At 42.0% G+C, this 26,729-nt stretch overlaps 1 protein-coding gene across 6 annotated transcripts in view; it reads left to right on the forward strand.

Moving 5' to 3' along the window:
* Osbpl1a (oxysterol binding protein like 1A) overlaps positions 1 to 26,729 on the forward strand; it is a 208,517-nt gene that overhangs the window by 156,073 nt on the left and 25,715 nt on the right. For all 6 annotated transcript variants that reach the window (XM_027404345.2, XM_027404347.2, XM_035440270.1 and 3 more), the window contains one exon: positions 21,613 to 21,688. In XM_027404345.2, coding sequence (XP_027260146.1) covers positions 21,613 to 21,688 — 76 coding nt within the window. The remainder of the gene's footprint in view (positions 1 to 21,612; positions 21,689 to 26,729) is intronic.

Genomic DNA, 26,729 nt, shown 5'->3' on the forward strand with positions numbered 1-26,729 from the left:
CTCAAAAAGAAAAATAATTCCTATTTTTACCTTATTGTGGGAAATATGTTTACTGAAATAATTTAAGTAATGACACCTTGAAATTTAGAATTTCTGCCTCTTCATCTATGTAAGTCTTTTTGGAAATGAAGACCTATCAATAAACTCTAATAGTGTAGTTCTTATGAGCTTTGGGGGTTTGAGTCCCACTTAGTTCCACTTTCTTGACCATAGGCTAAGGAATAATTTTTTTTTTTTGAAATTCAAGTTTGTCTGTAAAATAGCAACTAAGCCAGCCTGTTGATGCTTTAGTTAGGTGATGTGCACAAGGCGTCTGTAGACCTTTTTCTTATAGACCCAGAAGGCTGCTACACAGGAGTAATATCAGCGCTTGCTTACTTTTCATGTCTGTCTGTCTCTCTGTGATTCTGAAGCCTGTGCTAGCCAGAATTCACTATGTAACCCAGGGACTCACAGCAACCCTCCTGCCTCATCCTCTAGCAAGCTCGGTACAGGTGTGCACTCCCAAGCCTGGCATATTCATCTCTTTAACTTAGGTGAAAGGGCTCTCTGGACATGTTTTAGAAAGCTAGTTTTTTCCTTTGAAAGTGGGAAGTGGAAAAGGGAAGCTGAAGCCAAAGCATCGATCCTAGGATAACACTGTTTTCTTTTGCTTTGTGTGAAAAAAAAATGTCTGTTTTTAAAGTGCTATCCTGATTTCCATGTCATTTCATAGTGTGGTTAAGTGAAGCATGGCTTTCTTTCTGTTGTAAGCATGGCTGGGCTCTAAGCTGGCTGTACAGTTCCACTGTCAGAGGTGTAAACAAGAGGTGATGAGAGCCTCTAAGCCTGTTCCTCCTTCCTTGTTCCCTTGACATTGCTTCTCCCTGGGCAGAGGTCTCATTACTTTCTCCTTTTGATCCAGAGACCTTCTCAGTCTCTTAGGTAAATATCCAGTTTCTATTTCAAGTTTATGGTAAACACTCTTAGTCCTTACAGTGTCAAAGAAAGAAGTCATTCAATACATATGAATGTACATGTTTTTATTAATTTTTAGATTAGTATACAAAGTGACAGCTTTCATTATGGCCTTTCCCACGCTCAGCTCATTGTCCTTTTTTCTTTCTCATCCCCTTCTGTGCCTGAACTTTCTCATCCCCGTCTTTCTGGTCTTGCTTATTGTCTTGCTTTGTTTGTTTGAGGTGGTCCCTCTTGCACCCCTCCCACCCACATTTGTGAGCACATGGTTTTGAACATTAGGGGGTACCTTTGGGTGTAACACGGTCTTATAGTGGTCTGCCTTAATCTATATATTCTGTACATTTAGCCTTAAGTCATAGATTGAGCACCTTAACGTCTGTTGACACATGGGATTTGGTTTCCAGGATTACATTCAAGTGTCTTTTGCCCTTTGGAATTGTGCCAATCCAAATTTTACCTCCAGGAGAGAACTGCCTCTGGGGACATACCTAGAGTTCTTCAGTTTTGTTTTCTTTGCTTGTTAGCTCATGAAGAAAAAACTACAGATAACAAAAAGGGTTTGCAAGGTTAAGAAAATATAGAGGCCATTGTTTCAAAAAGCACAGAAGTTATTTAAACATTTGTTACTTTGTTTGCTTTGTTCCTACATTACTGGATACACCACTCTTTTCAAAACACTGTGTCTAAGATGTGGCCTATGCTTGTTGTCTTGAGTCAAGATTTGAAATTAATAGTGAACTGTTTCACCCTAAATACTCTGAGAGGCAGTCCTATGAATGTGGCAGTACCTCCTGTCCCCGGGGACACTGCTTCTCTACAAGGAAGCAGTCACTACTGCCATCTAGGACAAACATGGATAAGGAAATTAGTCAGCTCTTGAGTGTCATCCTGTTCCCATGTGTGCAGTGGAACATCGTATAAGCAGGTAACATTCTTTGTGTTAAAGCAGGATGTGCCCAGCTTCTGGTCAGAGCTAAGCTGTGCAGTGTCTTCCTGGAGACAGAGCGCCACATGGAGAATGCACCCAAGCAGGGCCAGTTGCATTCTTAGTAGGTTGGGCTTCTGTGAGGATGTGGGGGTCATGCAGACCCTGGATTCTTTCCTGCAGCATTGTACATCTGCGCTCTGGGGTCTTATGCCTTCTATCACCAGCCCAGTGCCAACCCTTCCAGCAGGTGAAGAGGGGCCACAGTCTTGAGATGAGTGAGAGCCACCGACCTAACACGCTGCTTCTGCCTGTGGTTGAGATAGCGCTTGACTCTGGCAAGCTTTGCCTCACCCAAGCCTCACCTGCTTCTATTCCCAGCTCAGCAGAACCTTACAAAGGTACAGGTCACAGCAGATTGGCTGGGGACCTGCCTGCTTGCATTTGAAGGCTGCTGTAGCCTGGCTCACTGCACAGTATAGGTCCAGGGCTCTTCAGGGTGTGCACAGTATGATGCTGATCTTACCCTGATTGTAAATTGGTGTCTCTAAAGCACCTTTATTGTCACCTTCTGATTGTTAACATATTACCTGACTTACAGGTAAGGCAGGGGTTATTATATCCTTCCAGCAAGCTTAAGGCACAGAAATCTTGACTTGGCCAAGAGAGGATTGCAAAACTCTGGCTGCCAATCAAACTCTGGGGTCAATGAAGTACTGTCTTTTGAGACAGGCAGAGGGTGGGGAAGCAGGACTCCCTCCTCTGGTCTCCACCAGTATATACACACACACACACACACACACACACACACACACACACACACACACACACACGTTTTAAGTTTAGGGTTTTTTTTTTGTTTTTGTTTTGATTTTTAATAGCTACTTAGAATAACCGAGATGTGTCAGGGAACTGTCTTACTCTGAAGCTCCAGGTAATTTGCCTCAGCTCTTGATTCTGTTTCTGCTTCCATGTAATTTTTGGCAAAAAAGTGGCACCATTTTCCCAAATTGTTGTTAAGACCCCAGAAGGAAACACAAATACACTTAAAGTGGTACGACTTCTAAAACAAGATTGAGATGAAAATCCATCCTATACAATCAGCCTCAGAGAGCGTTCTGGCTTCTTGTAAGCCCCATGTCTGCCAGCTTCCCAAAGGGTTCGGGAATAATGGTTTAAATGACAGCATTTTTATGGAGGTTGTTTATTTTCCAAATACGTACATTAGTTCTAGTGAAAGTCAAGCCTTTTGGCTGTTTCCTTTATAGTAGAATCAACACAACCTGGTTCAGCAGAAGCAGACTCTCAGAAGGCCAGGCTCACTGCTTAGAACTCACTGTGTTTACAACTTTGTCATCTTCAGCCAAAGAAACTAGCCACTGGGAAAGGGGTAGCAGTCAGCCAGGAAAAGGAAGGCAGCTGCTGTTCCTGTCAGAGGATGTCCCTCATACTGTGCGGCATCAAGCAAGACAGCCAGGTTTTCAGCTCTGTCACTAGAAACATCCCCTCCTATGGGAAACAGTCTAAGGCATCTTATATCATTAGAAGAAGTTAGAGCAGGATGTTGAACCAGCCATTGCTACTCATTCTGGGAAGGAAGGTGGGTTTATAGTTGGATTGAAAAATTGAGAGCCACAGAGGGAATGGTCACATTTGCAGAGGGGTGTGCTTCTGCCAGCTTCCTCTCTGCTTCTCTGTTAACTTGCTGTGGAATACTTTCTGCTTTTCTCAAATCCATATTACAAGGAGCTGCAGCCTTTGTCTTTGGTGTTTCAGGAAGATACAGTCTATTAAAAGTCGTCAGAGCCCTGGCAAAGGATCAACTGTTTGTTCCCATTAAGCACTCAGATCTCCAGTATGAGAGCAAACTCTGAGGGTCTTGCCTCACCTCTCAGTGCTTCAGTCAGGCTTCTGATCCACCTGGGGCATACTCGGATTCCTAGCATAGACTCTTCTGGGTAGTGAAGAAAAGCTGCTTTACCTTTGACACCAACAAACCTACCAGTAATAACACAATCCCAGATCCTCTGGAAACAGCAGAGGTGTTTGTGGGAGAGCTTGTACCCTCTTCATGTCTTGCTGTCCCCAAGCAGTGCATGCTGCAGGCTTTGGTAAACTAGCATGAAATATGAAAGTACAAGGGCTATGATCTGTGCAGCACCCTTTGTATGTCACCACGCTTCTCTGACATTAAACCGCTTCCTTTAGGCCCCAAAGGTCATATTGTCTTTGGTTTTCTTTATTTTAGTGGCTCACATCTCTAGTCCTTTGTGCATGAAACCTCAGATATCTTAGATCAAGGGTGGGGCTGCCTCCCTCCTGTGGCGTCCCACCTACAGTGTGCTTAGCTCTGAAGGAAACCCACTATAGGTCGTCCAGCACCCAAAGTGATGTTTTTTACTAAACTAAAACTCAGATGAGCATTTCCATCAGGATATTTCAGCTTGAAAGTCTCATAGTCTTAAATCCTGTACCACCAGTGCAGTTATGTGGCAAATGAACAGATGCAGGGAATAAACTCCCTGCATTCTTGAAATCTGATAATGAGTTCTAAGTTCTAGAGGTGCATTATAAAAATAGATACATACAATTTTATATGTGTTTGAAATTTATTAAAATAAAAACAAAAACACTTGTAAAACAAGTAAAATCACCCCAGCTCCTTCCCTTCACAGAAATAGGTTTTGTAAGTGATAAGCAGACTCTAAACTTATAATTTGTAAGATCTAAAGTGAGGGTTTGGAGAAGAGACCTAGAGATTAACAGCACTTAACTATTCTTCCAGAGGAGTTTCGTTTCCAGCACCCACACTGGGCAGCTCCAGTAGGATAGGTAACTTTTAGGAATTTAACTGAGTAGGTAAATTATGGATACTTTAATTGATGATTTGAATATATTAAACTTAGAAGATATCTCATGTAAGATGCTTTTAAATATCTAAAATTTCCACACTATAGCAAAAAGTTAAATTGATATTACCTAGACTGAGATGTGACAACATTTTAAAGACTGGAATTACATCATGAACTTTGGAGAGCACACTTGACCCTGGGTTTATATGAGGGTTTGTTTTCATCATGGTAGTCAAACTGCATTCTATTTAGCTTGTCAGTCTTTGAGCTGTGTGGCTGAGGAGGTTGACCTTACTCTCAGATTAAACATGGAGATGCAGCGTTATTATTTATTTTGTGTGGGGTGTGAGTATGACTGCAAGTGTGCCATGGTTCCTGTGAGATGTCAGAAGGCAAGTGTATGTCTTTGCTTTCCACCCTTTTTGATGTGGGGTCTTTTGTTTGCTGCTGCCTAAGCCTGGCTGGCTGGTCCTGAGCTTGTTGTTGTGATCTCCTGTCTCTGTTCCCATCTTGCCACAGGAACACTGAGGTTACAGACATGATGCTTCCCCAGGCTTTACATGGTCCTCATGCTTGCTTACCAGTGTCTTTACCTCCAGAGCCATCTCCCCAGCCCCATAAAAATGGTTTGGGATATGTGGACCCTAGGGATTGTTTCAACGATCCACAAGTTAAAAACACCTTTTATAGTTTTATGGAGACATTTGCCCTTTTCATACCCTTAGCCCATGTATATGTTGTAGAGTTTCTGAAGACCATATAATGGGTGAGGTCCAAGATGGAGTTCAGAACCTTTCTGGGAGTCTAGTTGTCTCATTGACCTGTGCATTAAAGACTTTGCAAGAGAAGGGTACTGCTCTGTGTTTTTTCTGAGAATGTGCTTTAACAGTACTGGGCTTATGGTTATTAAATCATTAACTTGCTAAATGAAAGAGATTTAAATTTTTAATTTCCCACGATTTGTTAATCATATAACCTACATCAAAAAAAAAAACCAATCCTTTGGAACCATCAGTAGTTTATAAGATTTAAATTGATCCTTAGTCCAAAAAGGGTAACAAACTACCATCTACACTCATTACTATAAAGTTTATGTTTTGGTTTGCATGTGCAGTGAAATTTACAGATCTTAAAACATTTACTTTGAATGCATACACCTCTCACTCCTCGGAGATCCACCCCCTCCAGACTTACCCAACTTGTGTCATCACTTGTTCTTAAACCCATGAGGTTCAATATGAGCTGCCAGCACACTTTTGGGTGTGTGACCTTTGTTGGAGTATGGTTGACCTATCAGGGGCCACACCCTTAGAGAAAACTGACTCTCCCTCCCCCTTCAGTTACTAACAACTCTTCAGTTAGGAGTGGGACTTCATGCCTTCTTACACAAGTTTAGTCTTGTGTTCTTAGCAACACAAAACAAACTGTCAAACCATTGTAAAAATAAAGCGTGTATGTTAGAGATTTTGGACAAATGCACACTCACATATACCTAACATGCAGATCAAGATGGAGAGTATTTCTCACTGTGGAATGTTCATCTAATGGCCTTTCATTCAGTCTGTCTTAGTTGGGATTTTATTGCTGTGAATAGATGTCATGACTATGGCAACTCTATAAAGGAAAACATTTAATTGGGGTCTGGCTTACTGTCAGAGATTTAGTCCATTGTCATCATGACAGGAAGCATGATGGCACACGGGCAGACATTGTGCTGGAGAAGTAGCTTAGAGTTCCACATGCAGATTGGAAGGCAGCAGGAACAGAGTGAGACACTTGGGCCCTTGAAACCTCAAAGCCCACCCCCAGTGACACAGTTCCTTTAACAAGGCTACACTTCCTAATAGTGCCACTCCCTATGGACCTATGGTTACCATTTTCATGCAAACCACCCCACCCTTCATTGACAGCTGCTGTTCTCTTTTCTGTTGCTTAGATAATTCTTGAACAGGATTACAAATGGAATCATATAGTACATGTTATAGATCTACTTTTTGACCACCACTATAATGTTTTTAGGGGCATCTCCACCCATCCTGTCTGTCCGCATCTATTTCTTTGTACTGGGAAGTGGTATGCCATTGTTGGTATGCCTGTTGTTTACCTCTGTTTTTTGTGAGGGTATGTTTAGATTGTTTTCAGTTTGAAGTTAGGCGGAAGGTTGCTGTGATTGCTCTTGCAAACATCTTTTTATGGTCTGACTTTTCACTCTTGTCACCTTTAGTGATAGAATTGTCAGATCACATGCACATTTGGCTACATAGAGTCATTACAGTGCTGTTTCCTATAGTTGTACTATTTTATACTCATGTCAGCATATATGAGAACCTTCACTGCCCCCATTGTCACCTGCATCTGATGTTCAGTCAGTGTCACTCTGGTTTTGGTAGCTTTTCTTCGGTGACACTAACCATTTGCCCATGTGTTTATTAGCCATATCCTGTCTTTATGAAGGATTTTCGGGTTTTGTTTATTTTAAATAGTTTCTGTGATTTTTGTATCATTGAGTCTTTATATATTGTTTCTTCCAATAAATATATTTCATAACTATTTTACTTGGTAACCTGACTTGTTTCCTAATATAAACACAAATTCTTAAATTTTTTAAAGCAGAAGTTTTAAGTTTTGATGAGACCACTTTAAATTTTCTCTTAAATTAGTCTTTTATGGGTGCTTCTCAAGAACTGACACATACTTAGAACACCAACCTTTGTGCTCTTCATGACCACTGTCTGTTTGTCTCTAGTTAAATTCTTCAGCGTCTTGATGAGAATAACTGAAAATTGAAAGTGCCTCAGGAATCCTACTCTGTGACACTTGAGTTTCTCACAACATTTAACTATGTTTTTGTCCTTGTTGACAGTAGAAGTGTGTGTTGTAAACACACTGCAGGCTGGTTTACTTTTTCCAGAGCCCTGACTAATTGAAAACTCTGGTGTAAAGTTTATCTTCAAGTCATGTACTAAGCATCTGCTGTGTTCCTCATGGAAACTGCAGGTTCAACAGATCTTAAAACTGCTGGTAATAAATTTTTAGTTTAACTAAGTAGCTGCAGCAACATCTTTGTATTTAAAAAAATTAGTGGGTGTGAGGAGAGGGAAGAGGAGGAAAAAGAGGAAAGAAGAGGGGTAGGAAATGAGAGGGAGGAGGAGAAGGAGGAGGAGGAGGAGGAGGAGGAGGAAGTTGAGGGAAGAGAAGGGGAAAGAGAGGAGGGTGTTGTGCATGTGGAGGCCAGGCTTGAAAGCTGGCAGTCTTTCTAGCACCCTCCTACATGTCTATGTGTTCTATATATATTGGTATGGGATGTGCATGTATGGGATCAGAGGCCAATACTCGGCGTCTTCCTCTTAGTCACTGACCCTGGAACTCATTAATTCATCGGTGCTGGCATCCCAGTGAGTTCCAAGGATTAGCCTGTTTCCTTCTCCCCCACCAAAGGCTGAGGTTGCAGCTGTGTGCTGCCATGCGTGGTTTTCACATGGGTGCTGGGGATCTGAATTCAGCCCTGTTGTTGAAGTAAGCACTTTTCTGACTCAGCCATCTCCTAAGCTCCTCCATCAGAATGTTTGAGAGATGATCTCTCTCTAAACCTGGAGCTTACTTTTCAGCTAGATCGTCTAGCCAGAGGGTCCCTGGGACCGCCATCCCCTGCTTTGCTCCAGCGCTGGAGTTAGCCACATGTCATTGCACCTAGCTTCTAAGTGAGTACTGAGGATATGAACTTGGATCCTCATGCTCGTAATGCGAGCATTTTAACAATCTGGTCATCTCTAACCCCATTTGTGTTTTAAGAATGAGTACTTCGTTGCTGAAACTGCTGTCCTTTCAGGTGAAGAGAATGGGTTGCATTCTCGTGGCCCCTTATGTCTTAGCCAGGACAAAGGAAAAATAGAACAAGAATTTCCAGCAGTGGATTTTGGTACATTTCAAAAACATTTACATAATGATGAGTTTAGAAGGTTTACCCAAACATTTCCCTTTTAACCTTGTTTTTAAAGAATATATTTGTGAATTGTATCCAAAAGTGAGCCATATACAGAATTTTTTGCTGTGTATTACATTGTTTTTGATATGTAAATTAAGACTTTGTTGCTATTATAATTTGCTCTGTACTATCATTTAAAATCTTCCTTGTTATAAATTTATATTTATAAATTAGTCTCTAATGACTTTCTAATCTGGAAGCATGGTTTAGTCAGGTGGTTGGTAAGCAATAGTAGGGAACAGAAATTAAAGATACAAGGAGTACTTATTTAGATTTCATTTAAGTTTAGGTATAATAGAGAAGAGGAAGAATTTTGGCAGTTGAGAAACGATGAGTTGTTTAAAGGTGTATATATACCTACAAAGCGACATGATGAACACACTGCTACACAGACACAGGTTACAGACACGAGTCACAGACATGGGTCACAGCTGCAGGCAACTGCAAGCTCATTTCTCTTGTTACCTCAGTGGAAATTTTTTGCCATTCCTTTGGTCTATGATCAGAGGTAATAATTAGATTGGATTTTGATTTCGTGAATATCCAACCTATGGCTACTTAAAATCTTGAATACTGTAGAATCATTAATAACATGAGATGTTTATTAGTTGAATGAAAGCAAGAAGTGTGTTGAAGAAGCTGGTTTTCAGAGTACTTTTCAAGGCTTAGAAGTAAATTGTGTTTTCATTGCACTTGCTATGCAAGCATGTCTTATTTTTACTCTTTTCCTTCCTTTTTTTCTTTTCTTTCTTCTTTTTTGAGGGGGGGGGTTCAAGACAGGGTTTCTCTGTGTAGTTTTGGAGCCTGTCCTGGCTATGTAGACCATGCTGGTCTCAAACTCAGAGATCCGCCTGCTTCTGCCTCTCGAGTGCTGGAATTAAGGTGTGCCCCACCAATGCCCAGCCCACTCTTTTCCGTTCTATGAATCCATTTTTAACGTTAAAGACAGTAGGCCCATGTATTTTTAAACACTGAGTACCTGTCCTGTGTCAAACCTTGGTAGACTGGGAGGCAGAGGAAACATGCTCTCTAACCCACAGTTCACATAATAACAGCAGGGATGAGTGAAGCTGAAAATACAGAATTTCAAGAAGTAAGCAGGATGTGGAGCTGGGTGACCTCACTGTTCTGAATTAGCACATTGGAGCTACTTTTAAAATCCTGCTGCTTACGGCAGGAAGAGCTCAAGGCCATTCCTCTAGGTGCAGAATAGAAGCCTGGATGGAGGGGCTATGCTCCACATCTCCCAAAGAGGTACTTGGTGAGAAGACAAGAGTCACTTTTGACACCACTTAATAATGTCAATGGAATGCTTGAAGCACAATAAAATTAAATATGACATTTACAGGTGTGTTCTTGTAATCATGTCAATTAAATGAAAAATACTATTTGGACAGAATTGACTTGCTTTTTTGACTCCAGTCGTATGATAGAGAATTCCAATGTATTAGTTACTTATCTGTAGCTATGATAAAACACCATGACCAAGGTAACTTATAAAAGAAAACCTTTAATTGGGCTTATGGTTCCAGAGTCCATGAGGCAGAGTGAAGGCACAGTGGCAAGAACATCTGAGAGCTCATATCTCCAGCTGCAAGCAGGAGGAGGCAGAGAACACACGTAGAATGGCATGAACCTTTAGAAACCTTGAAGGTCACCATCAGTGACACACCTCCTCCAAGCAGGCCACACCTCCTAATCCTTCCCAAACAGTTCCACCAACTGGGGTCCAAGTATTCACAAATATGAGCCTGTGGAGCCTGTTATCATTCAAACACTACAGCCAGTGAATTATTGGATGACCAGAAGGAAAGAAACTCACCAAGTACCACTTCCTTATGTTGTAGACCCCAAGCATAGTCTTAAAGAATCTTTGGCATCCTCAGCCACCCCAACCCCAGCCCAGCCAGCATTTTTTTTAATAGCCAGCAGTTATTAAAGAGAGCTGTATACTTGTTTGTAAGCACTTCTGGGCCATGTTGACACGAGGTACACTGACCGCTCCACCAGTCTTCCTTGCACAAAGCTCTTTCATTGGCCATGGCAATGGCCTGTGTTCTGGTTTGCTTTTGTCTTAGTCATGAAAAGGACATTAAATAGAGCTATTTGTCAAAGCCTTTGTTACATTTGTGGAGCTTATTCAGCAAATAACCACTTTGCTAGATTATCATCTGAAACTGAAATCACTGAATTGTTTCCCAACTCTATAATACCTCAGGCTAGAAAATGAGATGGGTTTTCAGGAAATACTGCCATCAGTATGACTTTATGTTGACAATTCTTGTTTTACCTGTGTGGCCAGAAAAAAAAATGCTTTACGTCCTTTATGAAATACTGCACTTAAACATATATTTAATCACATTTTATTATAATATATATATATATACATACATATATATATATATATATATATATGTGTGTGTGTGTGTGTGTGTGTGTGTGTGTGTGTGTAATAGCCCGTGTGTGGCGATTGGAGGATACATGGGGAGGCTGTTCTCTCCTCCTCCTATGTGAGTCCTGGGGGATCCAATCCTAGTTAACATGCTTGTTGGCACATACCTTCACCTCTTCAGCCATCTCATCAGCCTTTGACCATGACATATTTAACAGAACTGACTACTTGTGGAGTTTGTGTCTGTGTTATTACAGCCAAAGTCTGATTACTCAGGTTGTCTTAGGGTTTCTGTTGCTGTGATAAACATATTCCCAAAAGCAACTTGGGAAGGGAAGGGTTTATTTCATTTTAGAGCTCTCAGTTACAGTCTGTCACTGATAGAAGTTAGACATGAACCTAGAGACAGACTTGAAGCAGAAGCTGTGGAGGAGCAGTGCTTACAGGCTGTCTCCTATGGCTTTTCCATCTGCTTTTGTATACCATCTAGGATCACCTGCCTAGGTGTGGCATCACCCAGAATTGGCTGGGCCCTCCCACAACTTACTGTTAGTCAAGAGAATACTCTCCAGGCTTGCAGTCCTGCCATTCTGTTAAGGGCATTTGCTCAGCTGGTGCTCTGTCTTCCTAGATAACTCTGTCTTGCATCAAGTTGACGAAAACCAACCAGGATATAGGTTACTCTATTCATTTTTAAATGTTCATTTTATTAACCATTAAATAGAGTTTACAGAGCATAATGAATAATATTCAAAATTTTAAAAAACCACTGCTTTGTATGTACTGCTTACTGGAGCCTAACTGTGACTGGAAGAAACATTGTATCTCTTTCCTAAATAGAAGCACTAAGCATTTGGTTAGTTACTAGTTCACATTTCACAGTCTTGAGTGGGAATCGGACCTTTAAAGCCTGGGAGCTCCAGCTCTCAACTAAAGAATCCAATTCTACCACTTACTGCACTTGTGACCATACAGGAGTGCTCAGCAGATGGGACTGTTGAGAAGATTCAGTGATGAGATTCATGTTGAATGATTGACAGATGGTCCACTGTGGGTAGAGCCATTAGTGTTCAGACTCTCACTCTGTCCTTAGAGCTCAGGGATTGAAGTTTGCTCAGGGATATTCTCAGGTTACAGCATTTGTGAAAGCAAACCACCTGGAATTTTATTATCTACTCTGAGGCATGGAATTCATGATCAATGGTATTTTAATGATACAGAAACTAAGTAAATTAAAATTAGGACATAATTTTAAAAGTTAGAGGGTGGGAGAAACCTTTAATTGGATATAAAATACAAGAGCTATTTTTAAAAGAACTATTTATGTACAAGTTTTTATAAACTAATTTAAGCCTGTAAATGTAACAAAATATTAGTATCATTCATTTTTTAAGTAGATACACATACATGCACACACACACACACACACACACACACACACACACACACACACAAAACCTCAAGTGCTTCATCAAACCTTCCCTTCCCTCTGGGCTCAAGAACCTATGTGGAACACTAGGCAGAAAGATCATCAGAGCCAGACATGGTGGGTGATTCCAAGGAAACTGTCTTCCAGACACAACAGGACTGAGCACATACAAACTCACAGAGACTGGCAGTATGGACAGGTCTTGTGTGCTCAAGCCACATGGGGTACTGTCACCGAGAGGGGGAAGTGGACATTGGCTCCCCCACCAACCAAGAAGCTATCTGCAGTTGATACCTACTTGCAAAGGAAAAATTAGTTTTCTCCAATGGAGTCTCACTGTGTATATTAACCACATTTCAGGTTAGGCCCCATGCCCAGGAATACAGAGCAACACAAAACAGACTCAGTGTTATTTTTGTGAACTTTTTTTTTAGTGCTTTGTTTGGGCATTTATTTGTCTTACTAGACTTTTGCTTAAATATTTTGGTTTCTAATTTTGTGTTTTTCTCTCTCTCTCTCTCTCTCTCTCTCTCTCTCTCTCTCTCTCTCTGTGTGTGTGTGGGGGGGTGTCAGAGAGGAGGGAGAGCAGACAAAGTTTTTTATTTCTGTAATTTCTATTTACTTTTTAAAGACAGAAAGGGCATGATGGAGTTGGGTGGGGAGGATCTGGGAGGAGTTGGAGGAGGTGAAAAGCATGAACAGAAAATATTGAATGAAAAAAAAATTCAATAGAAAGGCAACAAAGAAAGAAAATAGAAGGGAAAACAAACAAACCAAACCTCTAATGAGAGCTGGAAATATGACTCAGCAATTAAGAGCGTGCATGTACAGTCCTGAAGCCAGCCCCTGAAATCCCATTACCCACAGCAGGTTGGGTCATGTGTGTCAGTTATCAGTGAAAACAACCACCCTACAGACATGCCATAGGCCAACCCCATCTAGACAATTCCCGAATTATAATGTACTTTCCAAGTGATCCTAGCTTGTCAGGTTGATAGTTTAACCAGCACAGTAAGGAATTGAGATCTGGTTTCATTCTTCTGCATATTAATTCCCAGGTCCTCTGGGACCATTTTCTAAAAATGGTTTGTTTTGTTTTTCGAGACAGGGTCTCTTTGTAATTTTGGAGCCTGTCCTGAAACTCTCTCTGTAAACCAGGCTGGCCTCACAGAGATCTGCCTGTCTCTGCCTTCCATGTGCCACCACCACCTGACCTAAAAAGGCATGTTTTCTTTAAGGAATATTGGTGTTTCTGTCAAAAGTCAGGTGACCACAGTTCAGATTCAGATCTTCTATCTCGTTGTTATTCATTTCTATTTCTATGCCAGTACCATGCTATTCTGTTACTTTGGCCTTTTTTTTTTTTTAAGGAAAAAAAAACCAGTATTTGTATTCTTTGAAAATGTGTAAATGTATATAATGTGTCTTGGTGTCCATCTCTGCTCCCCTTGTCTGATTCCTAGAATGTTCCATCTTAGTTTTCTATTGATGTACTAAGACACCATTACTAAGGCAGTTTATAAAAGAAAGTGTTAAGTTTAGGGTTACAGTTTCAGAGGGTCAGAGTCCTTGGTGGCAGAGCAGTGTGTTAACCACTACCCACTGCAAAGCAGAGAGCAACACAAGTGGGATTAAATTAAATGTTTAGAATGCAATTCAACAATGCCCCAGGAACATGGATTTCATTGAGGAAACCTCAGAAATCTATGGGACCTCCTGTAGTAGTTCAGTATTTATCCATAGCATAGGTGTGGACTTTGGGAGCCCATTCCATATAAAGGAATACTCCCTGAGCCAAGACACGGGGGTGGGCATAGGCCCTATCCCAAAGGATACGAAAGACTCTGATGACACCCTATGGAAGGCCTCACCATCCAGGGGGAGCAGATAAGATATGTGACAGATAAGGTTTTAGTTGTGGGGCGGTAGGTGAGGACTGGTGGGAGAAGGGAACTGGGATTGTCATGTAGAAAAATCCTGTTTCTAATTCAAATTAAAAAAAGTTGGGAAAAAAACCAATGGGAGCATATTACAAAAACAGTAATAACAAAAACCTATAGTAGGTTCTATGCTAGGACCTATGCCTTCCTCAACCATTGGTTTTTGACTAGGCTACCATGTAACAGTCATGCCACTATTGCATCTTGCCTGGCAGGTCAGTATGATAACTGCAGAATAACTGCAGTGCTGGATAAGACCATTGATGTCTGTATTTTCTCACCCAGTGGCCTGAGTAGTACTTTCTAGCCTGTGAAAACTAGTCAACGGGAAGAGATAGATGTTCCTGGTCGGTTCATGATTGATTTCTCTATGTCCTGCAACCAAAATGTTTGGTGACTTCAGCAATAGGATCTTGCCAAATTGTTGCCCTGAGCAACCAAGAGCAGTGGACATACTGTGTTGTTTTGGGTTGCTCTGGGGCCTCCCTGACCAGTGTCTATAAGAAGGTAGCCCAGCCCAGACTGAGATTTTCATGTGATATGCCTTGTCTTCTGGGAGCAGAGTTGTTCACTCATGTGGTGGCACTTCTGTTCAAACTCCTTTTGTCTAAATTATGTTTTCAGTTAGCTTAAGAAGTAGTGATTTCTGTTAGGCTTCTTCATAAATACTTAGTTTTGCTTAGCCCATCTTCCCCCAATGCCCTTGCTTTGATCCCCAAATCAACCTTGAATTCCCAGTATTCCCCTCCACTTGCTCTACCTTATTTTCTATACTTTTCTATTTTGTTGGTGTGGCTCTCTGTTGAGCTGTTTGATTTATTAAATCTATCATCTCTATTGTTTCATTTTGGTTTTCTTAAGTATTCCTAGTCCCATTTTCATGTCCTGTATTGATTTGTAATCTAATTATTTTCTTTGAACATACTTACTATTTTTAATTTCTAGCCTTGGATTTCTTCTAGATCTTTGTCATTTGGTGCCATTATTCTGGGATTGGTAGTTTGGGGAGAACACAAGTTTGTCTTTGTCTTTCCATGTCATTTGGTTCTTTGTACATCAGGAGCTAAGTCATTGATTTTGTTTGTATGTTTGTTCTTTTATTTCTTTCCTTTTAACCAGAATGTTTGCAGTATACTGAAGGGACTAGATTTGTAGTATGTCTGAGAGGTCGTTTTCCTCTGCTAAGCTGGTGTTGAGGGTGTGAAACTACCCCAGTTCTTCCCTGAGAATAGATCATCAACCACATCCAGGCTTGACCCTTTCCTTACTTGTCGCTAGTGTTTCTTTCCTGGGGTTTCTTCTGTGATTGGTGTTCTCTTCCTGGCATCTCTGTTAATATCTTGAACCACTGTGTGGCTTTGGCTTCATCTGTGGATGGATAAAACTCAGTGCTGCTATGCAAGTGCATTTTGGGCACACCTGTTATGAGTGTTCAGCTCTGTGCCCTATTCCCTCTGCCCAGATAGTCTTGGCTGTATGCTGTGTGTGGTTCAGCTATGGAGGTAACTGGTGCTGATTTGTGGGTGTGGGAGCTGAGATGGCATGAGTCTGGGCAGGCAGTCATAGCTGCTGAGTCCAGTCTTGGATCTCAGGACAGGTATGTGGGGGCAGCTGTGGCAGGCAGGGCCAGCTGATGGGTCTGGTGCGCAGTGTCTGCTTCCTCAAGGCATGGACATTGGTGGGCAGGGCAGCCCCTGGTACCTTCTTGAAGATTGTTTTATTATGTATATTTCAGGTTTGATACAGCATTCTAATTCCTAAAAATACAAGAATGAGATTGACCAATTTAGCCCCACTCCTACCCACCCCCAGGGTCCATTATGTTTTTATTTATTTTTCTCTTAAATGTGCTTAGAGATAGCTGATTGTTTTATATGCTTATTGTAATGGTGATAAATGTATTTGGGGCTAGTTTATACTTTACAAATCATACTATAAAATAGAATCACTGCCCGTTCAGTTAGTGAACCAAGTATTTGCCATATCTAACTAATGGAAAAGGCAATGTAGTGGAATGATATCGCCAGTGAATGCTATAGAAGTGAGTCTGTACTTTATAAAAATAGCAGGAGCTTGGAAAAGTCATTAAAGCTGATCTATAAATTAGAAGTTAAGACTTGATTCCACAGAGGATCTAATTATGCTGGATATTATTTTTCTGAGCGTTTAACTGCCAAATAAGATGAATTATACAGCAATATGCTCTTGAATTGGGAGATTTGCTAAGGCTCTGAGTGAGCCAGTAGCAAGAGTGCTATATAACTTATCCCATCCCAGGTGTGTATTCGTACTATTGAAGAAAAAAACTCTCACTAAAGTGTGCTGACATTTCACAATTTTATGGCTATACTCATTCATGGTGCCCTCTGGGATATACTGTCTTGTTTTATCATCATCATCATCATCATCTTGGCCAAGTGTCTCTGTGAGCAGGTGGTGCTGTGTGCTTAACTTGGTGATCCAGGGGACACAAACAGGAAGCCAGTGGAGATGTCTACAAATAGATGAATCTTTGGGTTTTTGTGAGTTTTGAGGCCTGGCTTGTGAGGTTTCTCTTAAGGTTTCAGCTGTCCAAGTATGGGTCAAAGCCTGAAGGCCTGAGGTAGGAGGTTGTTTGCAGACCCTGGCTCAGTTTTTCCTACAGACATTTTTGAGGCTAGCATTGCTTAGTCAGATCTCACTTGGTTCAATTTGGACTCTGTCTGAAGAGGGTGGAGCAACAGTACCGTCACAAAGATAATGCAAGTGAGATTTCTCATTCAGAATCCACATACTGTGTTGTTGTGTAGACAGTCATAATGTCATCTGTGTGGTTCAGAGCCAGGCAGAACACTGTCAGCCCCTGGTACAGGGTGTTTTCGTCTTAGCCTGTAGGATAATGACCTTCATTAAGGAGGAGAATAGCCTGTCTGTGTTCACTGCTGAGCCGCTCTGACTCCTGCCTTGAGCTAACACCACCACCCAGCAACACAGGAGCTACTCTCTCACTCTCTCTTTTTCTTGTCTCCTAAAAGAAAGCGTAAGATACAGAAGTATGCCCTTCTCTATAAAGTACTTTTAGCTTACTCTGCCTCCGTCCTTTCTTTACTCTCCTTCTTCTCTCTGCTCTTTGGCACTGCGGATTTAGCATTTCTTGAGCAGGCTGTGAGCAGGTTTTTGTGCCCAGGTAGCTTTTGTGCTGTTGAATGTGGCTCATGTAGCTGAGCATGGAATTGGCCTTGTTCTATTTTCACTAGTGTATACTGCAAGGAAGCAGCAAGCTTGCTTTGTTCTAGCTATATTTCACTTTGAGCTCATAGCTAAGTTGATGTCTGCGATTGTAAAATGTGCTGCGTCTTAAAGACAATGTGGGAATTGTGTGCCGATACATGTTAAAATGCTAGCATTTAGTTGTAGCACTTGCTTACAGTATTAACTTCCTCACTGCAGTGGCAGAATCCCTGGCCAGACCTCACAAGGTCAAGCCACTTGACATTCCTGCACAGGTAGAGAGAGGCTCACCTCAGCCCCACCCATACCTGAAGAGCTATTGGCTAACTGAGGAGAATCCGTTTTCTTCAGGGGTATGGACCCTATTTGGTTGACCTTCTTCCCGTTGGTGGCTTACACACACGCACATTTGGGTAGCAATGTTTTTGTACTTGGGATTGTTGCAGGGGGCATGAAGTTGGAAGGGAGAACATGGTGAGGGTATTCCAGAGGAGTTAGAGGACAGTTGTGATCCAAATACATTGTATACCTATATGATATTCTCAATGAATAAACTTTAAAAAGTTTTAAATAGACTTGAGGGAAGGTTTCTTTGGTTCCTAGTTTTATAGAAGTCATTCTTTGGTTCTTGGTCCTTGGTGCCCTTGATTTGGGGTCTGTCTTTGTGGTAGGAGACTTGGGACAGGACTGGGGGACCCCATGTAGCCACCAAAAGCCTACTCCACTGCCTCCTTTCTCTCAAATTTCCAGAATAAGAAGTTGCTGGCTGGGAGACAGGTGTTTGGCATAAGAGGTTCCAGGAGCATTTCATAGTGCCCCAATAATGACCAGCATCCATTTGCTTCTTTCGGTTTTATGTGATTATCCTGGATCTTGCTACATTTGAAATTATGCACACTGTTCTGTGTTCATCTAGTAGGGACAGCTGCACACCTTGTCATCGCTGACAGGTCACTCTGTGGGGTCCATCTTGTCCTCTGCATGCTGTCCAGCAGCACAGCACTCCTGGCTTTGCTTGATGCAGATCAGCTTTCTGTGCTGTGTGTGATGCAGCCCCTGCCAGAAACCATCCCTCAGATGGGCACACTCCCTCCCCTTCAGGTCAACTGCCCCAACTTCCGCTTGCACCTGTAGTTAATTCCTATTGTCTTAGGTACACAGAAAACCAAACACTTTCTAGAGGAGAAAATGTCTGCTAACAGTCTTATATAATCCAGAGTTTATTCAACAAACATTTCTATTGTGCTAGGCACCATATTAGGCATCTCCATAGCAGTAGATTAAAACCTGAACTCCTGGGAACTTTCATACTAATCAGGTCACAGTCACAGATAAACAAGAGATTATACACGTGTCACATGATAAGTGCTGTGGAGGAGGGCGAAAGAGACAGGTTCAGGGAGGGTGGGATAGTAAGGATTTTGCAGGTTTCTTTTTATACCTGTCACCCCAACTTCTTCCATGCTTCCTGTCCCCTAACCCCCTACTTCCTGTGTTCTTCCAGAATACATATTTCCTTTGCTACTGGTTAGACATGTTTTCTAGACAGTTTTCCTGGCTCTGGTAAGTCCTCCTGCATAGCAGTGTTAAGGAGAAATGCAGATCTGGGCCCCAGCTTGTGTGGCTCTTGGGGCTGTTTTGGCTGTGTGCCTCCTTGCACAGTCTGCCACTGCACCTGTCTTCCTGGCAGCTCTGGCAGCCTCAGATCATGGTCAACAACTCTGAGGTCATTGTTAAACCAAGATTTCTGCATAGCATATATTCCTGTAGGCCATTTTCTGACCAGTTCATAGCACAGTGTGGCCTGAACAAGGTTTGTACCTGGCTCTACATGACCCTTGTAGGAAAGTAACAGTCTTGTAGAATAAGTGTTTACCATTCAGAATTCCTTCCACCTCTGCTTTCTAGTTTTGTTTGGAGTAGATATTGTTGCTAATGACTTGGATTCCTCATAAGTGAGTAATTAATGCATTTTTGTAAAATACCACAAAAGGAGAAGTAGATGATATTCCAAGTGGGACTCCTAGTGACAAGACCGTGGCAATTTCTAAATGCTAATTACCAAGCTTGAGGTCCCTTATCTTCTTCTGTTATGCCTCTGAGAGCCAGGTGGAGGTACACACTTGTAATTCCAGCACGACAGAGACAGTGGCAGAAAGATTGAGAGTTCAAGGCCATCCAGGGTCCTGTACATAGAGTTTGAGGCCAGCCTTGGCTACATAGCAAACCTGTCACAAACATATCACCACAACATTTGTTGTCTTTCTTGCCTCTGTTCTTGTCTTCCATCAGAGCAATAGGCATACCTGTACATTTAATGTAAACACTTGTTGGGAGTAATCCCAGCCCTCTTACATCTGTATGAAGCATGCCTCAGTATCACAATCGACTTCAAATAATCTGATTCATGGATAAGACAGGGAAGATGTTGCTTGGGTACATGGCTAACACTGTATTATGAATTATGTGGCAGCCAGTGTTAGGGATTGGTGCCCTTGGGTGTTGTCCATGTCACAGAGATTGGTAGTCTTAGAGAATGGGGGGGGGGTGTAGCTTAAATACTGGCTGTGGCCACTGCTCCAGCATACTGACTGACTGATGACCCTGCCAAATAAGCAGCCTGTGTTCCTGACAAAAAAGAGCTTGGAAGAATTTCACTATGAAAGTTTTGAAGTAACATTTGCTTTAGAACTGAAAATCTCATTACAGTTCAAATTGATCTTTAGACGATTACAGTTTTGTTGGGTATTTTGGTTTTTGTTGGTAGTTGTGGTTTTCTTTTTAGATTTATTTTCTATGTATAGGGTGTTTGCCTGAATGCATGCCAGTGCAGCCCATGCTTGCCAGGTGCCTGCAGAAGCCAGAAGAGGGTGTCAGGTTCCTCAGAACTGGAGTCATGGATAGTTGTGGGTACTGGGAATGAATGCAGGTCCTCTGGAAGAGCAGCCAGTGCTCTTTACTTTGGAGTTTCTCTCCAGCCCCTTGCTTTGTTTTTGGAGACAAAATTGCCTCTCTGTCCATTATCCTTGTCTCACCATCTCAGTTCATGGGCTCTTCTCCTTCTCCTTCTCCTCCTCCTCCTCCTCCTCCTCCTCCTCCTCCTCCTCATTATTATATGAATGTCTCCTAGAAGGCAGCTAGGAAGCTGACCCCCTTGTCGTCTCGGTAAACTGAGTTATCCCCTGCTGTAGGGAGCTGAACTGGCAGACCCTTGTCCTCCCCTACCCTAGGACTACGGTTCTGATCTGTGGGGGTGGATTTCAACCCCTGCCTGGCTTCTGAATGCCTGACATCCAAGCAGGAGAACCCCTGCTATTGGCAGCATTGTCCATCTTGCTGCCTTCAGAGCTCTGTAGAAGCCTTGAAAACGTTACTCTGTTGAAGTTTACTTTTTAAGGAGTCTTCCAAAAGATAGGGGGTTTCTCAATTTCTTTCCATGTCAGTGCCTTGTCCAAGTTTGAATATATAATACAGGGCCTTGCCTTTCCTTCCATTTTGATCATTTGTTTGCATTTTCCTACTAATTTCCTGAAGAGTTCTAGGATGACATTTTGTGTCCAGCAGTTAGCTAGAGTATGATGGTTTGTTAGATCATAGTATAGCTGGTGGGGTTTGAGTCAGGTGACAGACAGATATATATTTAGAGGTGCAGTGATCTAGCCTTGTCCTGAGGACCAGGAAAGATGAGGGAATGACATTCATTGCAGTTGAAAACAGTGTCCATTTATCTGCTGACAACTTATCAGGGGTCAAAACATCAGCGAATGGGTCAAACATCTGCTTTGTCCTGTTTGTGACAGTGTACATTTTTGTAATCTCTCTGTATGTTTATGCCTATACTCAGGTCAGTGACAGCATGTTTTTCTTTCCAATGCCACTGGAATTAAAATGAACCATTTTTCATTTTTATTTTTTCCAGAACAAGCCTGCCTTCGCCTATGTTCTCCAGAAATGACTTCAGCATCTGGAGCATCCTCAGAAAGTGCATTGGGATGGTAAGTCAGCTTCTGATTCCTCACTGCGTTGAGCAGCTGCCTGTTTGATTTCAGATCTTTAGGAAGGGGATCTTGAAAAAATAACATGGAAGTGTGGCCTAACGCCTGTCAAAATACCCATAAGAGTAAGAAATTCAGCCTTCCATTGGGTTTTTCTGGAAGAATCTGTATCTCTCTTTATACTGTTTAAAGTGGCTTTAATGTGACTCCTACAGGAAAATAAAGACATCCTTTTCTTTTGCAGCACACCAAATTCATATTTCTTCAAGAGAAGATCCACTGTATAGCTCTTTATTTTGCTTGGGCTTCTGTGCAGAACCCGCTGCCACACTCTGGCTCTGTGGTGTGCTGAGGTAGATATATGGGTTGTGTCTCTGCTGCACTGTCAGGGCTTGGAGGAGAGGGAGGACAATGACATTTCCTCTTTCTGGTCAGTTCTGCCACCTGAAGCTAGCCTAGAAATCTCTTCCTAGTGTGCTCTTGACCACCAAGAATGATGATAATTGAATAACATGGGTCTCAAGGTGCCAAGGATTCAGCCTGAACAAATGTTGCGTTTAATGTGTTCAGCCACTCTACCCGCCTCTGAGCTATCCTAGTGTTCCTTTGCTCTGAGGTTGGTACTGTCAATAGAGACTTCCTAGGTGTCACTTCCAAGGAGCTTATCCCAGAAACATCCAGGTTAAGCCAGTGCTTCTGAATCCTCACAGAAAATGATCCAGCTAAGATTTGGGAAGCTGTAGTTTCATCTCAACCCTGCCACTTCCTTACTGTGAGACTGGGCAGGGTGCTATCCCTCCTGGTGCACTGCTGCCTCCTGCACCAAATCTGGGCACCAGCCCATACTTTAGAGATGTGTGCAAAGATAAGTGGTTTATATAAAATGTCTAGATATCAAGCCGGGCGTTGGTGGCACACGCCTTTAATCCCAGCACTCGGGAGGCAGAGGCAGGTGGATCTCTGTGAGTTTGAGGCCAGCCTGGTCTCCCGAGTGAGTGCCAGGATAGGCTCCAAAGCTACACAGAGAACCCTGTCTCGAAAAACAAACAAACAAATAAATGAATAAATATGTCTAGATATCTGATAGATTAGCATGGTGCTCAATGCATAGTAGTCCTTGTAGCAGCAGCAATACCAGATGAGAGTCAGAATGTGGGCTTCAGATCTCCTTCAGTCACATTCAAGACACCAAACATATATGACAAATATGTTCTTAAATAAGATGACGGTTATACACCCACTAAGCTGTAGGCTAATACAGGTTACTTGCTACTGACTTTAATACTATCTTTGCAACAAGACAAAAATTTGTTTTCTGTGGAGTTGATATTTTTCAGACCTTCAATAGATGTATTTATCTTTGTCATCTAACATGTAGCTGTGTGTATATGTGTGCTCCTAAAATCAAAGCCAATTTCACAAGAGAATGGCTTTCTTATTACCACAGTCATTTTTTATATTAAAGCAATGCAGATTTAAACTCATTAAATGGATTCATAACTTGCTGATAAACCAAGATCCATGGGTTGAAGTATACCGCTCTGTGTCCTATACAATTGATGCCACATCTGCCTTAGGACTCTGAGGGGAAGGAGTTTGTATGACACATGTGTAGCTGGTCTTCCTGAACACTATGAAAAATGCAGGCTTTTGTCTGTCTCTTGTCCAAGCCTGTCTCCTGTTTCAGCAGATGGCAGATGCCATGGTGGTGTCATTGTGTGGTAAATGTTTGCAGAGGTGACCAACAATATGGCTGTCTTTAGCAAGTTCCTGTCTACACTAGAGCTTACCTCCCTAAGTTAGGAGATGGCGTCATGTTGGATCAAGCCTGTCATTGTTCTTTCTAGAATAGGGCTCTGCTTTTATTTTTAGGTACAGAGCGATGTGTGTAAACAAACACTCCGATGAGTCATAAATAAAATAAAGCAAATAAAGACAGCTGTGTGGCTTGTGAGAGCCCCATAAAGTGTTTTGGAACCTGTCTGTAGATCTGGCTGATGAAAGCATGAACAGGCAGCTGCAAGGAAATAATATCTTTGGAGGTGACCCTGCTGATGTCGTAGATTTATTAATGTGAGTTTAAGGGGCATCACCAGCATTTGGACTGTCCTTTAGGCACTGACCGTGGAAGGATTGCCTCTCCTCGGCAGCAGAAGAGTCAAAAGGTGTAAGTGCTGGGCATCAACAGAGGTGGAAATAAAGATATCCTGGCAGAGTAGTGCAAATAGCATCACCGTAGTGAAAATTGTGTCTTGTACTCTAATATATACCTGTTCCCCCGAAACAAGTCAAGACTTAAAAAATAGTAGTATTCAGATATCTTGATACCCTTGAAGAATTTTTAAAAAATCCTTTACCTAATATCCATGACTTTGTTACAGTTAGTGTCAGTCAGAGTTTGAATACCCATGTGAATGCCTTCAGCTGTCATACTTCTTCCCTGGGTATTGTGTGGGCTCTTAGTTTGGTAGTAAGGTTTTGGTTGATTGGTTGGTTTCATAGGAACTTGGTATGCAACACAGGCTGACTTTGAACTCTGCATCTTCCTGCCTCAGCCTCCAAAGTACTGGGATTATAAATATTCACTACCATGTCTGACTTAGATGTTTTAAAAATAGCAGCAAAAATGTGACTTTGAGTCCTGTCTGACCTATTTACTGTCCCAGAGCACTGGGTCAGACTGACAGTGTGTGAATGCCCCTGTTATCAGCCTCAGAGCTGACCACTGATCTGATACCATGATGAGTGGTATAATTAAAAATATGACTTTTAAAACTCACAGAAGGCAAAGATAGACAGACCCCTGCAAGTTGGAGTTCAACCTGGTCTAAATAGTAAGTTCCAGGTCATCCAGAGCTATATAGTAACCCTGTCTCAAAAACTAAAGTAAGACTCAAGGAGAAACTTCTCTGCTAGGGATGGTGGGGGTCTAATTTTGTGACCAGTAAGGAAGACCCCTGTGTTCCCAGCTCAGTTCCCGCTGTAGCCAGGTAACCTAACACTATAGCATAACTCACTCTCTTTCCCCTTGAAGGGATCAGTTCCCCATTTCGGCAGCCATAACAGCCTAACACATGCTTGCCTGACCTTGCCTTGGTCACTAGGAGGTCAGATGCCTGCCTCATGGCAAGGAACCAATCATAAGTTAGCTGGTAGTGCTAAGCTTTACGGCTCTGGGTGTGCTTTACGGACAAGTGCACAGCAATGATGTGCAGAGCATAGCAACTGCCCTGGGAGGGCCTATGGGCCATAACAACCAGTTGGCCAACCAATACAGGGCAAACCCTCCAAGCCTGGAGGCACACCAATCCTGAGCCTGTGCGTACCCCTAGATACTCCCCTTACTCTGCCCTATAAGATCTCTATGCCATGGCTTCTCAGTGTCTTTTCCCCGCCACCATCCGCCATGGTGGATGGATGAAAGGCCCGAGCTAACATGGGGTTATCTTGTTAAACAACTGCAATAAAAGACTCATTGCTTTTGCATCGAAATGGGCCTCTTGGTGATTTGGGGATTCAGAATTTGGGCACAACACCGTCTGCCTACAACACACCATATTTTGCTTTGTTGCTAAAAAGTATAGAATCTCACATTTCTTACCCTACATAGTTCTTTTCCCTTCCCATTTTGTCTGACAGGCTTTTGTCACCAAACATCAGATTATGTTCTATGGAGTAAACACTTTATATAACTCTCTGTGATTAAAGCTTTCCTGAAGCAGTACAGCTTCCCGGCACTGCTGTGGCCCTGGCTCCCTTGGAAGCCTTTGCTCTATTGTCTTCTCCCAAAGGTCTTAAGCCCTGCCTGCTTCTCATGTCCTGGTTATTGAGACTTTGTTAGGAGGCTCCAAGTACAGGTTCAGCTTGAGAGTTCCTGCTCACAGCCTACACAAACCAGCACGTGGGCCTAGGCAAAGACCCCTTGCACTTAGGGATGGCCTCCCTATGTGCTTGCTGTCCCCTGCCTTGTAGCACAAGGACCTTAGTTCTTAGTTATTAAAAGAGAGGAGAAAGGTCTGGTTTATGATGAACGCTGACTTCTTAAGAATTTTCTATTAATTTTTTTCATTTATTTTGCATACTGACCATAGTTTCCCCTCCCTCCTCGCCTCCTATTCCCTTCACTCCCCTCCCTTCAACCCCCCATCCACTTTCCCTCCATCTCTGATGAATGCTAACTTTTAAAAATGAAAATTCTGTAACCCCCTGGAGGGCTCTGTTGAACCCACTACCATGGAGATGCACTTGTGGTCATCACGTGAACAGTGCTTTTGAATAGTTCAAAAACATAAGAGTTTCATTTCTACCTTTATTTCCTACAGAAATGAATTAAATCACATTGAATTGATTTTTAGCTCTGAAAGTATGTTATTCATTAGTTTGTATTTCACTATTAGAAGATGTGTCTAAAGTGATTGTTAACATGACCATAAAACCTTAATGCCAAAAGTCTCTTTGTTCCATTATTATAAATAGTATGTCAGTGACAACAGTATGGGTATAACATTTCTAAAATATTAGCATGAAATGTAGAATGCTATTTGTATATAAGTGAGATGACCTTGTTGCAGTCAGATTCATACAGCTACAACAATCATAGTGATAGCGTATGACCATCTCCAACTGCAAAAATGAGAGTGAATTTTTAGGACAGTTATGCTACTATAATAGACAACAAGATTAAGAAACCTTTTGCACATTAATAGACAGATGGGAGTAGGAGTTTGTGGGATTTTTAATATCTAGGATTGTCATTCATTTCTTTGTGCTTCTCAGCCGTGTGCCAAAAATTAGAGTGCATTATCAAAAATAATTTGTTATGATGTATAAGCTGACAAATCAAGTAGAACTTTAATTGTTTTTAAAAACAGAACTCTGGAAAACTTACAGAGGGTTTTGCTACCTTTTGTGACAGCTCAGGCCTTGTGGTTTGGGTGAAAGGGTCTGAGAGGCTTTCCTGGGGCACACACATCTGCACTCACACAGTTCTTTGACCCAGTGGTACCCAGCCCATTAGAAGGGATTCAAAACTTCCCCATGG

Source organism: Cricetulus griseus, chromosome 2, assembly GCF_003668045.3.
Source record: "Cricetulus griseus strain 17A/GY chromosome 2, alternate assembly CriGri-PICRH-1.0, whole genome shotgun sequence".
NCBI classification, from domain to species: Eukaryota; Metazoa; Chordata; class Mammalia; order Rodentia; family Cricetidae; genus Cricetulus; species Cricetulus griseus.